Genomic DNA, 15753 nt, shown 5'->3' with positions numbered 1-15753 from the left:
GCACGTGCTCACCCCTACTGGGCTGGTTCCCATACACAACTGTCCACCCCAAAGCAGTTCAGCACCATGGCTTCAGTGCACTACTGTCAAATTCAAAGCAGTTGAGCACCCTGGCTCTGGTGCACTAGTGTCAGCCACAAGGAACTGCAGTACGTGGCTCCTGTGCACTGATTCCTACCAGATATAAATCAGATTCAGTACCCTAGCCCCCGTGCACAAGCCTCCACCCCAAAACAGTTCAGCACCTTGGTTTAGTGCACTAATGTTAACTTCAGAGCAGTGCAGCACACTCACTCTGTGCCCAAAGTAATGCTGCATGTGACTCGCGTGCAATAATGTCCACCTCGGAGAATTTTAGTACTCTGGCACCGGCGCACCAGTGTCTAATCGAGATCGGTGCAGCACCCTGACTCTTGTACACTAGTTTCACTATAAGGACAGTGCAGCAACATGAATCTGTGCTCTGGTGCCTACTCTAGAGCTGTGCAGCACCGTGGCTCTGGTGCACGAGTGTCCACTTGCAAAATTTGCTACAGCCTGGCTCCTTTGTTCAAGTATTCCCCGCTGAATAATGCAGTATCACAGTCGCTTGTGCTGTGTGGTGCTTGTGCAACTGGGAATAGTGCACACGTCCCCAGCCCTGCAGTGGTGTGATGATCTGTGCTCCGTCTGCACGCTCTCAACCCTAGACAGGTGTAATGCCCTGGGGCCCTGTGCAGTTGGGGCCTCTGCTCCCCAGGAGTCCAGCTCCATGGAGCCTACCCAGAGGAGGTGCCCCACTCCACATAGATACTGTAGCTGAGGAATGAAAGCACCAATACCCTACATTCGCCTGGAACTCCCGGGCCGAGAGCCTCCTAGTCTGGGACCTGGCTCTCTCCTTCAGCTCAACTGGAGTTCAGCTGCAGCAGCTGCAAGCTTCACCTGGCCAGCCAGAGCCATCGCTGCACTCCTGCTAAATATTCAGTACAAGCCCACTGAGCTAACCATTAACCTCGTCCAGCCTGGCAGCACCTAACCTGACCAGGACAGGACCGTAGCTCCGTCTCTTGTGCTTTCATATTTCCAAAGGGGCCATCCTGGGCTGGAACCTGCTCAACTTTCAGATACCAGCCCCCTCCTGGAAGAATGCTCGGCAGGGTGGGTGGTCCGGCATTGGCCCTAGAAGGAGGTTGGTCCACAGGGAGGGTGGACCGGCAGGGAGGGAGAACCGACTGGTAGGGTGGATCAGCACAGAGGATGAACCACCAGGGAGGGTGGACCAGCATGGAAGATGGCCCTGCCGGAAGGGTCGACCAACAGAGAGGCTGGCCTGGTAGGGAGGATGGACCATAACGGAGGGTGGACAGCATGGAGGGTGGACAAGCAGATACAGCAGCTTCCAGCTCAGCTCCTTCACAGAGCATCTGCTACTGCCCTGAACGAGACAACCAAAATATAGACCTCTGGAAAGGAACTATTGTCACAAGATAACACAGTGGGACAATGCGCTCACTGCAGCCAAAATATCCCTTACTGTCCCCAACCAGACCCTCAAAAAGGTAGTGCTCTGCAGAGGCACCATAGTCACAAAGACAGCATAGTGGGATAATGCACTCACTTCAGCCAGAACATCCCTTACTGCCCCATATAAGAGGCTCAAATGGTAGAGCACTGCAGAGTCACAGTAGTCACAAAGACAAGTTACGACTTGCAGCTTTCCACTTACCCCTAACCAATAGACAGTGCCAGCAGGGAAGGTAGTACGAACATCTGTGTTGAACTGCATGCCTGAAATGGTTGCAGTGCAGTCACTGCATGCTTAGTATTAAGAAAGAGGCAGGGATGGGCTTACATGTCGATTTTACAGGGAACTCCTCCCACCTGCGAAACCCTGTGATATTCTAAGGAGTTTTTTTTATCACTCCACTGAATTCCGTGGAGTTTAAATCCGCAAGCTCCGCCCACTCCCACTCCTATATCAAACATGAAATGCCTATCTGTCCCCAATCAAAAGTTAACACTGATTAAATATAATGAGGCAACCCAAGTTATTCTATGGGACAAGAAGGCCTCCCATTAGCGAAAAACACATTTAGGAGTTTTTCACTAGCAGGGCATGTAAAATCTAAATATACATGCCCAACCATTTAATTACAATGCAAGCTGCCCTATGGGCCTACATATGCAATAGAAAGGGAGTTTAAGGCTTGGAAGGAGGGTCACATTCGCAGTTTAAAAATGCATTCAGGCTACAATAGCAGACCTGCGACTTGGGGTTACTTAAGTGGGTGACACATTAAGTGAGCTGCAGGCTCACTGCCAACATTTAATTTACAGGCCCTGGTTATATAGTTTATCACTCTACAAGGGACTTACAAGTAAATTAAATGCCCCAATCAGGTGTAAACCAATTTAGCCATGTTTAGGGGAGTAAGCTCAAGTACGTTAGCAGTAGTTAGTTATGGTAAAGTGTACAGAATCCCAAGGCCAACCAAACCTAATTTCAGCACAAAAATAAGGAAAACAGGAAAAACTTTGGGGGTGGCCCCCACAGAGAAGGCTAGGTCCAATAGTGGTGGTTTGTTGTTTTGGGTGTTGTGTGTGTTGGGCGCATTGCCGGCTTTGTGAATGGCTTTGTGTGGTTTCCATGAAAGGTGCTTGAATGCACCATAAAGTGGTTGGTACCTTTACGTGGCTTTACTGCTCCCTACACCTAAGTGATGAGTTCAATCTACTGATAATGTTATTAGCATTTACTTTTTGGCCCTATTACTACTTGTAATCAGTGCTTAATTTGAGCCGGTGCTTTCTGGTGCTCAGCACCGGCACTTAATTGGTTTCCGGTGCTCGGCACCGGTACCTAACTGTTCTAAGTATGGTGTTGACAGTCTACCACATGGTGGCGCTGCTCATCTAATTTAGAGATGAGCAGAACAACAGTTGTTTAGGAATACAATATACATTAAGACAGTGCTAATACCTGCCTCCCCAGCCATTACTTTAGGTGTGGGGACCTGGATTAATCAGAACTGTTGCATTTAGATGGGAGGGATATGGTTAGTAGTTGTTTTGGCAGCGATTGCAAGGGCGGTGTATGGTGCAAGCTGCAGTGGCCTCCTGGTCAGAGCCCTGGGACTTAATATTTTACAAATTAAGCACTGCTTGTAATGCAAAAAACAACCAGTATAAGTGTGTACTTCAACAGTGGCTGAACTCCAAAGGCACAATCAGAGCCCCTCACATTTTTCAAAACTGAACAGTCGGAGGTGATCCTATTCCCAATGCCCGGAAAAGTGCAAACTTTGCTGAAATGGCTAACATCAAGCATTTTACTCACCTTTCTGTGACAGAAACTACTTGTATTTATTGCTATCTACACAATTTGTACTACTTGGTGTTTCCACACTTTTACTCACAAAAATGCTGTCCTACTTTTGTGGCTCAGCCATGACACAAGGGTTCCCAAAACACAAGTGGAGACATTTTCAATGGGGGTAGCTGTGCATTTTAGGCCTGTGCTCGGCTGTCACCCAGAGAAATCTACCAGACCCAGAATTTTCTGACAATTAGACATCCAGTGAAGCCCAGGATTGTGTGACTTGCTTACTTTTCATTATTTATTATTTCAACAGTTAGTTTCTTAGGGAAAATCTCAAGGGATCTACATAAATGACTCCTCGCTGAATTCATAATTTTATCTACTCCCCAGAAATGTTTAGCTTTGTGGGATCACCCATGGGTTTCACAGCTGTTTCCACCAACAACTGCATGTAGGTTGAAACCACAACATTTAGGAAAAGTATACTACCTCTTAGAAAAATGTCAAAGCTGTGGTACATATCTGCTTGTTTCTGAAAGCTGAGAGGATGGTGATCTTAGCTCGTGAACACCTTTGTTGATGTAATTTTGATAAAAAAAACATATTTTAGGCTATTTTCTCGGTTTCCTTTAGGAAAATCCCCAAACCCTGGGCATCTTTAGAATCCCCAGGTTGTTAGAAATAGGGACATAAACTTGGCATGGATACCTCAAGCGGAAAAAAAAGTTTATGAACGAGTAATCACAAAGCAGCCCAAATAGCAGAAAAGGACTTAGCACTTGGCGTGGAAAAGCCACAGCTAAGGGGTTATGTAGTTAAAGAGTTAAATGAACTCTGGATTTCAATTACATCATGGAAGAGGCTGTGTTTTTATTTAAACACTGAATAGGAACTATGTTATGGACAAAAAGCTGATTATGTCAAATTGATTTCAAATGTTCTCAATGGATTAAAAATTATACATTTTAATTGGAAGTTTTTACAAATTAAAGAATGTAATTTTTTTATATAACAATTAGCCTGGTGATATATTTATACCAGTCTACCTCCTACCCTCGTCCCCCCACACGAACTATAGAATATACTTTGATTTCTGTTTGCAAACCTTAATCCAACTACAAACGGCATCAATTTTCCTTCAGATGAGTCTGCAGGTGTCACTTGAAATTAACTACCATGCGAAATATGTTTTAGGGCTATTGTCTCTTGCCACAATTAACAGTTATTCTGATTGCCAGTTCATATGACATAAGAGGCTTCCTTTGCACATAACAAGAGTGCGCTGCCTAATGTGACAAAGAGAGAGCAATCATTACCTCCAGCGCAATTTGTTTCCAATTGAGTCTTGAAACGTAAGCTACAAGGGTGACAGCTAGAAACAGCCCACATACAGCCATACCGACCCAGAAGCCTGTAGGAGCAAATGAAATGATTGAATGACTTAATGAATGAAAAAGACATGCACTGCATCCAATACTAATCAATACATTCCCTGCTTTCATTTTTTACTCATTTTACAGCAGCACGCAAAAAGGGATTGTGGTTCTGTATCACGTGCCTAGGGGAGCACCAAAGCACTACTTCGGTTGTTCATTAACATTCAAACACAAACGTGTGCTATAGCCCAGGTACATGCTTGTTGACTGATTCTGTACCAGTGAGACAGATCAGTAATCATCTGCTGCTGGCCCGGGAATAGTGGTCTGATGGAGAGATAGATGAATACAAATTCACAGAAAAGTTCTGGAAGGCATTAGAGAGGCATGATTCAAAAGGGCAGCAATCTAATTAAGATAGTCTTGGTTCTTCTATAGCCGCAGCAGTCGAGATGTATTCATTCTCTAGAACAGAAAAGTATTAACTATACCATCATCATACTTACTTTCTGATAGAGTTCCCCGGTCTGGCTCTCCCCTCACAAAGCTCTTGTCTTCCTTTTTCTTCATTCACAAAAATATGTATTCCCTACAATATCACATAAAGGGAGAGAGCTCCCTCCAGCATCCTGTTTCTGTCTCGCTTGAAAGCAAACCGTATGTCTTCAAAAGAAACAAGTATTGGCATAGCCAATAGGTCTCGCCTTTGGGACCTTATAAGTGTTTAGCCATGCAACAGTTGCATAACTAAACACTTATAAGGTCCCAAAAGTGAGACCTATTGGCTATGCCAATGCTTGTTTTAACTGCTGCAACCTATGGAAGCCTCACGAAGAACATCAAAGCGGCCGTGCGCCCGCGAAAGTTAAAGTATGCGCGGTAAAGCGCGACGCGCGTGCCCGCGCACATGCACTGTAGCTCTAGGCTGGCCTGGTACCACTTTTTTGAGCCCTCACAAAATGTCTCGCCAGACCAGCGCATGCGCTGGGTCAGGCGAGACCTAAAAAGGCTTTCAAAAGCACCTCTCAGAAGGGTGCTTTGGCTCCGCCCTAATATTGATTTCTTTGAGTGCAGCATTTGATCGGATAGAAGCTATGTGATAGCACTGAAAAAGTGTGCTTGTGCTTGTATTACACTTTTTTTGGCTTTGTGGTAAACACTCATTACAACAAAACTGAGTAGGTTATGGTGAAAAATAAGGATGTATGATATTACAACGCGGGTTTTTACCACGCGTGCAGTTACATCGCATGCGTTACAACGCATGCGATGTTACAACGCTATGCCATTCCAACGTAAGTCTTTACATCGACTTGCGCTAGATGGCGTGTTAACATTAAAAAAGTGTAATTTACTATTCCAACTCCAGTCCACTTAACAGTAGGGAAGGTGTTGGGATAGTAAACTACCCTATTTGTAATGTTAGCACGCCATCTAGCGCAAGTCGATGTACTGACTTGCGTTGTAATGGCATAGCGTTGTAACATCGCATGCGTTGTAACGCATGCGATGTAACTGCACTGCGTGGTAAAAACCGCGTTGTAATGGCTGTTCCCCGAAAAATAAAGACTAGTATAAGTCTGAGCAGCATATGATGACAAATAACGAAAAGGCAATAGGCCTGACATATTTATTGTGGAAAGCATAAGTTTAAGCCAACACGTATTTAAGGGTGGATTGTTATTTCACTTCATTAAAGCCTGTAGAGAGGTTTTTTACACAGTATCTCACAGATTACCATTTTAGGCAGTTGTTTTAGTGTTGGTACTCACTGTGCGAAAACCTGTCAGTAGAAAGTTTGCACTGTGAGAATCTGTTATGCACTCCTAAGAGGGGTTGTACATAGTTTACCAACTATAATTAGTACATATTTGTAATTTTACATAAAATTAAAATTGATGGCTGCATTATGGAAAAGCTTATGCACAATGCAGAAGTCTGAGTTGCTTATGGTGCAATGCAATGACAAGGCCTATAGGCCTGATTGGTTTATTGCTAAAAGTTATGTTAGCTGCTGTAGATCTATTAATCAAAAAGAGGTACAATACAAGCAGTAGGCCTAACTTTCTCATTGAGAAAAACATTTGGTAAATCAAAAAGTAGTTTCGAGATGGATTGTTATCCCACTGTGTTAAAGGCTTGTGATGTTGCTCATCGACTGTGACAAGTCGGGGGTAGTAGATTTGCACTGTTAGTCCCTCTTAACTATGGCTGTATATTAGGGGCGTGGCTTCGCCGAGCTGCAGTTTGGCCGCCTTCTAGAGGGGCTCTGCAGGCCGGGTTTAATAATCCTACCACATCGACATCCTCCAGTTGGAATCCACTGCTGAAATACAGCAATTTCCACCCTGGAATGTTGACAGACCTGCCGTGAAAGTTTGGTGGTGGTAGAGGCGACGCCGGACCCACATGCAGACACAACATGTAATGGCCTAACGCACAGTATGCATGGCCGCTGCAGAGACCCGACAAGATTAAGCGTGCTTCGCTCACCTGTGTTCTCCCCTGTCCGTCTCCTACTGCGGAGGCCCTGAGAAGAGATTGCGGGGGTAGATTTGCCATCACTCACTGCCCTGTGTGGAGTTTGAGCTGCGGCCTGTGGCGCGATCTGGCCCACGAGGTCGCCTGGGACTGGAGGCTGCTTTTGAGGCCGGGCGTGATTTCGTTGCTCCGGCTGTAGCCCCCTTGCTGTGTAAGGGCGGCGGTAGCTGTGATTTCGGCGGCACCACTGATTACCGGCTGGGAGGCAGCCTGCCGCACACCTCGAGAGGGAACGACCTAGATGGCCGATATGCGCAGTGAGTATTGACGTGGGCTGGGTGGACACGCGACCCTGTGTGCTTCCCCGCTGGCTGTGCCCCGCTTGGTGCTCCAGAGGCATTGGGGAGCTGGGTGTAGGCCAGGGAGTTGGCTGGCTGTGGCTGCGGTCCGTGTGGCCCTACGGCATTGCTCTGGACAGGGGAGTGCTGGACTGTTGTAACGGAAGTAAAGACCGGATCCAAGTGGTATCTTCTAGTAGTTTATTAGGCAAGGTACAGGAAGAAATGAGGTAATGAAGTAATGGACTAAGTAATGGAGTGAAGAAGAGCCCAACACTCAACTGACACTCACCCACGCATCCAACACTCTATGACATCATCATTCATACTAACATTCTACACACATCCACTGGCTGAGCAGCAAGCTGGAAGCAAATACCACATGGACGTTGCTGGTTCTGCGTGGTCGGTAGGTCGGTTGGCCGGTGTGCATTTATTTCGTGGGGGTTGGTGGAGTTTAGGTGACCACTTAAGCTGCACCGGCGCTAGGGCCTGTTAGCAGGTGCACTCCCCTCCATTTAAGCAGGCTATGACAGAGACAGCTTCGCAGACGTACTATTAGTGCACTAAGAAAGATGCTGCGTCGCTTGGTGGCATCTCGGGCACAGCCGGGCTATATTGCAGTGCCGCAACCTGCTGTGCCCCTCCGGAGTGGTGCTACCTGCTAACGCCCATGACACCCTACGCTATCTTAAAACTGTCTGCCACAATGGGGAAGGCTGACCCAAAGCAATCCAAACTCCCCTTTGACAGTAAGCGACAAACCCGCACGGCCGATGCCTGCTCTGAACCAGACACAGACCCCAGCACCAAACATTCTGGTGAGAACCGTGAGGATGATCTGCGCACTATATTGCTGGACACGCGTTCCAGCATAAAGACCATAGATAATAAGATTGATGTACTTACCTCCAGTCTTGAAAAGTTTAAAAAATGTGTAGACACTCACGAGACTCGTTTAGAAACCTTGGAAAACAGGATTTTGGATACCCAAGACTTTCAAGCTGAATCAAGGGAACGGCTACTCCAAATGGAAAAAGTACTGGCGGTAATCAAAGCAAAGAACTAGGACATGGAAGGGCGCCCTCTAGGCGCAACATTCTCAAAATTCTTGGCCTGCCTGAATCCACCGCCATCCCGAAAATGGAACCATACATAGAAAACCTACTACGCGAACTGTTTGGCCCGGTGCCTTCACCAGTCTTGATAGTCAAACGAGCCCACCTCTCACTGGGTCCTAGACCACCAGTAGGCACTGTGTCACGAACCATAATAGTGCGTCTTTTGAACTACAGAGACAGAGATGCTATCCTAAAAGCTGCCAGTGACCAAAGTCCAATAAATCATCAGGGAAACTCCCTCTCCTTCTTTCCAGACTACACTCCATTGGTGTAGGCCGCTCGCAGAGAGTTCGCACCGGCGAAACGTATCCTCCATAGTGCCTCCATCCCATCCGCTATGCTCTACCCGGCCAAGTTAAAGATCACACATGAAGGGAAACCCCACTTCTTTATGGACCCCAAGGCAGCCTTGAAATCACTAAACATATCAGCTCCAAAAACCTGTCCCCCCGCTCCTCACAGCAAACTGAATTGGAACGAAACTTGAGCGACAATGACTGATGGGATCACTCTAAGCCTTATGGAAAGTTTATAATGCTCTGACCAAAACTTTGTTCTATATAACATATCTTGCTGCTGTACCAGACGTGTCTAGTGGTAGCCCATTTGTTTTGTAGCAAATCTGTCTAAATCCACATTAAGCAAATTCCATATATTCTAACTCAGCCTGGCTACCCTGCCACTAGGTGGCAATTACGCCTGCGACCCAGGCCCCACTGGGCGATCTCCAATGTATTCCTTTGTTTGGGTTAACATGGGAAAAGGGGTTTGGAGGGAGTGAAATACAACACAACCTGATGGGGGGATGGTGTGGGCGGGGGTGGGAACGGGAGGCTATGGAGCTCTCAGGCAAGAAGGAGTTAACCATAATTTATGTGTTTACAGTAGACCGCAAGTTGTTCTCCTTAGATGTTACTTCAGCTTCATACAAGTACTTACCAGGTAACGTTAGCAGAATCCAGTTTCCAATTGTTTATCCATTGTGCATTACTATCAAATGCGCAACACACTGTACAACACCATAGCAACCATATGACAGAGTCTACATTTTTAACCTGGAACAACAGAGGGCTCATTGATTTCAGGAAAGCGAGGCTAATGCACACATATCTAATTAGGCATCACATCAACTTTTGTTTCTTACAGGAGACTCACCAGAGAGTTGGTACTGTCCCAAAGCTGCATAACAGATACTGGGGTGAGGTACACTCAGCTCCGTACTCCAACTATGCATAGGAGTATCAGTGCTGATAAGACACGGGTTGGGCTGGACAACATCCCACACGCAAATTGATCCAGAGGGGTGCTACGTTATATTAAGTGGTACACTAATGTCTACTCAGGTAACCCTGGTGGCCAGATATGGTCCAAATGTGAACGATCCCAGTTTTTTTCTCACCGTCTGGGCAAAGGTGATATCAATGGGGGGGTGACACAGTGATCTGGGGCAGGGACTTCAATACCACCTTACAAGATGAAGCGGACAGGGTGGGTGCCACCCACAGACCACACCCCAGAGCTACTCAGCAAATGACCTCCATTATACAAGATAAGAGACTCATAGATATTTGGCGCAGTAATATCCAGATGCTAGGGAGGGCACATGCATAACCTCACACCACAATGCCTGGTCCAGATTGGACTACTGGCTGGTCACGGGTGACATAGCACCTTGGACCACAGACGTTGTGCACTTACCGAGCACACTTTCCGATCATGCCTCAGTGGTATTACGCTGGAACATACCACAAACTCTACCTCAGGCATTCAGCTGGCGACTCCCACCACACGCTCTACTAGACACAGCATTTAGAGAGGAAATACGAAGTGAGCTTCCCCAATTCTTCTCTACAAATAAAGGTTCAGTGGAATCTCCCTCCACTCTGTGGGAAGCCTTAAAGGCAGTCATAAGAGGCGCATGCATTGCCAATCAATCTGGGGTTTTAAAATCTATCAGAACAACTCTATCAAGGCTGGAGCAAAACATTCATGCCACTGAACTTCTATTCTACCAATCAGGTGCACCTATACCTCTTGCAACTTTGAGAGAGAAAATCTTGGAGTTTGGAGAAGAGGCAGGCAGAGAGGCCCGCTTCCTGGGGAAAAAGGCTAAAGCCCGCAGTTACGTAGCGGGCGATAGGCCGGGGAAAGCTCTAGTGAACACACTCAAACAACGCACGTCCTCGACGTTCATAACTGAACTATTGGACAAGGACATGACTCCATCAGAGGTCAAAAAGCCACTCATTCACGTCTCATCAATTTCTACTCCTCTACACTGGTACGCCGCGTGCCCCTCATCCTGAGCTGCAGACATATTTAGATTCCATTGAACTGGTCTGGCTAAGCGAGGCCCATAGGGCCTATCTGGACGAGCCATTCTCAGCGGAAGACATTGTACAGGTAATAAGTAGCTTACCAGGCTAAAAGGCCCCAGGGCTAGATGGGTTGATGACCTCGTTTTACAAAACGTGCGTGGAAAAGCTTGCACATCAATTACTAGAAGTATATCAAGAATCTCTAGATCGAGGCTCCCTACCACCTACAATGAGCGAGGCGGTGAACATTTATCTCTTAAAAACAGACAAGGCAGCTAATCTGAGATTCATATCGACCACTCTCTCTGATTAATGTAGATGTTAAAATCCTTGCCAAGTTAATCGGCAACAGATTACAGCTGCTCCTACCACTTATAGCCAGACCAGATCAATCCGGATTTATCCCTGGCAGATCCACAGCCCATAATTTATGCACCTTATTCGCTGCTGTTCACCAGATTGACCCTCATTTGCCAGCCATCGCTGCCTTCTTTGACACTACTAAAGCGTTCGACTCCCTGGAATGGCCATTCTTGTTCACTATACTGCCCAGGCTAGGGTTCAGCCCCAATTTCATTAAGCTCATTATCCTGCTTAATAATGAGCCCACAGCTTGTTTAAAAGCAAATGGTTTACTGTCTGAACCATTCCCAATAACACGCGGCACTAGACATGGCTGCCCCCTCTCGCTGCTGTTATTCGCAGTGGCGATGGAGCCTATAGCTGCCAGAATATGACAACACCACACTTCTCGAGGGCTGGGGTTCACAGACAGAAGTTTAATAATTTCAATGTACGCCTATAATATTACACTGTACATTGTAAACCAGATGAAAATTTGAATCCTGTTTTGCGGGAAGTTCTCCAATTTGTATGCATTTCTTGGATAAAAATCAACTGGTCTAAATCGTCACTCCTGCCTCTATTTGACACCCCACTAGAAGCTAAACTAAAACATACTCTCGCATGGGCTGATGGTTCGGGAAAATACTTGGTCATATGGTTAAGTAGAGACACACAAGAAATCTGGCACATGAATTTTGGTTGGCTGTTAGACTGGCTGGAGCGCAAATCAATGTACTGGTCAGCTCTGCCCATATCCCTGGTTGGCAGTATAACCATAACAGAAATGATTGTCCTCCTCAAGTTCCTATACTTATTCGCAAATATCCCCATCTCACTCAGTCAAGCCTTTTTCAAATCCCTCCGCTCCATTGTAATAGCCATGGTGTGGGCTGGGAGGCAGCCACGCGTGGGATGGAAGCTATTGACACGTCCGCTCTCACGGGGGGCTAGAGGCTCCTGATATCGAACTTTATGCATTGTGTGCGCAAGCACAATATCTCCATTTCTGGGTGCATCCCATCCTATTTCAACCGCATGTGGCGATTGAGAAGGATGTAGCAGACCCTGACCCTCTGCATGTCACCCTATACAAACCCTACCGAAGAATAACCGGTGAAGTGAACACAGTTGAGACACTGCGCTGGGCCTCAGAGGGTCTAAGGAAGCATGTTGAGACCCCATCACTCTATGCACCCTTCACCCCACTTGCATATCACCCACTTTTTCCCTCTCTACAAGACAAGGGAGCTGTTGCACGCACCCGCACAATGGGTTTAACTACATTTGGTGATCTCTGCCCGCAAGGTACATTCCTAGAGACACCACAGCATCAAGAAGGCATCCCGGTGCCTATTTTAGAATTACTTCTACACTACCAACTCAGAGCCACCTGCAAAACATTACATGCCTCCTTTCCAGAATCCCCAGTTACAATCGTGCCACTGGAACATGCATTCGTTACCCCATCTCGTAGTAAGTTGATTACCAGGCTATACAACCTAACGCAATCAAATACTCCGTTTACCGCCCCAAAGGCTCTAGAGCAGTGGGGGTGGACCTGGAGGAATCACCTTTAGATGAACAGTGGTCATATTGCTGCTCCCAGCTTAGGGACTTATCCCCAAATTACAAACTGAGACTTATTCCTATTAAGTTCATACATAGGGTGTATCGCACCCTCCTACAGTTACACAAAATGGGACTATGCCCAAACACAAACTGCTGGAAATGTAAGCAAGAGAATGCATCTTTCCTGCATGTTGCATGGACTTGCCTCTCCATAGCCCGATTCTGGGGAGGAGTATATGCGAATATACACACTGTCACAGGTGTCTTATTGCAATGCACACCACTAGTTGCCCAGCTGGGGCATGTAGAGGATATTCCACCTGAGAAACGCCGATTCACAGCTATGATGTTGTTACTTGCTAAGCGTAGACTGGACATACACTGGGGAGCCCCAAGGAACCCCAAAGTAAATCCCTGGGTGCATTACATCACCTATTGTCAAGAGCAGCTGGCTGCATACTGGGACCTCATGCCCACGGCATCCCGCCCGAAAGACATCTGGGAGCCATTTGCGACAAGGCTTAGGGAGAAAGACATGGTAATATCGGACACTTCTGAGCCAGCCGCGGATGTAGAACCACTATAACAGCCCCATTAGACGATCTGCTACACACTTCTATCTAAGGTACTTCCTGAGAGTGCTGTACACACATCTCGGTTGCACTTCTGAGCCAATAGGTGCAGATATATGTTTAACCCGTAGTCAATGCAACACCCGCTAATGCTACATATGGTCTAATTGCTAATCTACGAGCCTTGAAATACGTATACATGACGCTGACGTACCTGCTGTATATGACACCAAGTTTGCTATCGTCATAAATGATGTAACTTGAACTTGTTCTATTTTGGTCTACTACTGATTTATTTAGGACTCCTGTCCATATATTGTAATATGTAGCTTGATACTGCTTAAATGCCTGGAACACCTATATGTTTGGATAAAACAATACAAAAAACTATGGCTGTATATTGGTTTGACTGCTCTAATTTTGTTCACATTTGCCATTTTATGACTCCATGCATGATAGCTGCTTTGTGGAAAAGCATAAGCTAAATACAGTAGACCTGAGTTGGTTATTATGAAGTCAATGAAAAGGGCTGAAGGGCTATTTGGTTTATTCGGAAATGCTATATCAGATGTCATGGGCCTGATCTCTTTAATATGAAAAGATACAAATAATCAGTAGGTCTGACTGATTTGTTATGAAAAGCATCTGTTTATATGTGCAGATGTTCATAGGTGTATTTGGCAACTATTGAGTATTCAACACTTAGGGCCTGATTAGGAGACCGCCGACAAGATATAAATATATAAATATACAAAATATAAATAGAAAGCTTTTCAATATTTATCTGTTTAACTTACAGGTTTGACTTTTGGGGTTATTAAGTTATTAGTAATTTATATTACCTCTTTTTAGAATTTTTGGGGAAATAAAGTTTTCATTTGTTCTGTGTACAGTCAGGCTTAGCCACTCCTAGAAGTTCTGTCTTTTTTGCTATAAATTATTGCACAGTTTTGTGTTCCATGTAAGGTCGATATTTAATTACTGAAGTGATTGGATTGTTAATTTGTTTTAAATTGAACTTCATTGGTTGTTGTTTTGTTGGAGTACTATTTTAGGTTTCGTTTTTAGTTCAGCTGTTATAGTTAGTTGAGCTAACTATAATTCGCGCCCCCGCAATGCACTGCTGATGACGTCACATATTACATCATTCATGACATGGTCAGTGACATCACTGATGACATCTCAAATGACATCACTGATGACATTACTAATCACATCATCCAGTGACTGTGTGTTTCTGTAAAGTTTAAATATGTTTTATATATATAAATGCCAAGGTTTATTGAAGAATGAGTAGGTGTATGAGTGTCTGAATGGATGATTTAGTAGGTGCGTGACTGACTGTGTGAGTGACTAAACATGTCTTACTGAATGCATGGGTTAGGACTAAACTGTGTGAATGTCTGTATCAGTCTGTTAGTTGGTGTGTAAGCGGCTGCATGGGTTAGTGAGTAGCTACATGAGTGTCTATATTGGTTATTGATTGGTTGTCTGAGTATCTGTATGGGTGCCTCAGTGTTCGTGTGGTTGGGTGGGTAGTGTGTGACTCTGCATAGATGTGTGAGTGGGTGATTCACTGGGTGTATGGGTTCAAGACTGCATGTGTGAAGGGCTTTATGGGTGGGTGAGTGTGTGTATGGGTGTGTTGGTGAGTGAATAGATGTCTCAGTGGTACATGTTTGAGTAACTACATATGTGAAAGGCAGTATATGTGAGTGTTGGAGTATATAAATGACTATATGTGAGAGTGAGTGATTGTGAGAGTGGCGGTATGGGTGAGTGTGTGCTTGTATCAGTGATTGTATAAGACAGTAAGTATGTGTCAGTATCTGTATGAATAAGTGAGGTGGTGTGTGTATAACTGTATAGGTGAGTAGTGAGTAATGGGAGTGTGATTGATTCTTTTCATGACTGACTAGGAGTGTGAGTAACTATATGGATGAGTGGCAGTGTGTGAGTGTCTGTATAGGTGTATGAGTGCATATGATAATGCTGTATTGATGAATGACTGCATGTATGAGTGACTGTATGGGTGAATGAGTGGATGTGTGTGTAGACCTAGGAATCAGTGAGTGGGTATGTAGTAACTGGTATTGGTGTGTCTATGTTTACGCAATGGTAGTTTGTATTTAGAGTAGGTGTATCAAAGGTTATATTAGGTTATGAAGAGGTGCATCAGATTATCACGTGGATGATGCCATCAGTGATGTCATTTGAAATATCATCAGTGATGTCATCAGTGATGTCACTGACCATGTGATGAATTATGTAATATGTGACATCATCAGCAGTGTATTGCAGGGCACGAGTTATAGTTAGCTCAACTAACTAT

The 15753-nt window shown here is 45.4% G+C and overlaps 1 protein-coding gene across 1 annotated transcript in view; it reads right to left on the bottom strand.

Moving 5' to 3' along the window:
• LOC146858424 (multidrug and toxin extrusion protein 1-like) overlaps window positions 1-15753 on the bottom strand; it is a 332280-nt gene that overhangs the window by 38671 nt on the left and 277856 nt on the right. The window contains exon 16 of the mRNA XM_085646918.1: window positions 4618-4712. Coding sequence (XP_085503044.1) covers window positions 4618-4712 — 95 coding nt within the window. The remainder of the gene's footprint in view (window positions 1-4617; window positions 4713-15753) is intronic.

The sequence above is a fragment of the Triturus cristatus genome, chromosome 3_2 (genome assembly GCF_964204655.1).
Source record: "Triturus cristatus chromosome 3_2, aTriCri1.1, whole genome shotgun sequence".
Classification (NCBI taxonomy): Eukaryota; Metazoa; Chordata; class Amphibia; order Caudata; family Salamandridae; genus Triturus; species Triturus cristatus.
This window is presented reverse-complemented; position numbering and strand designations above follow the sequence as displayed.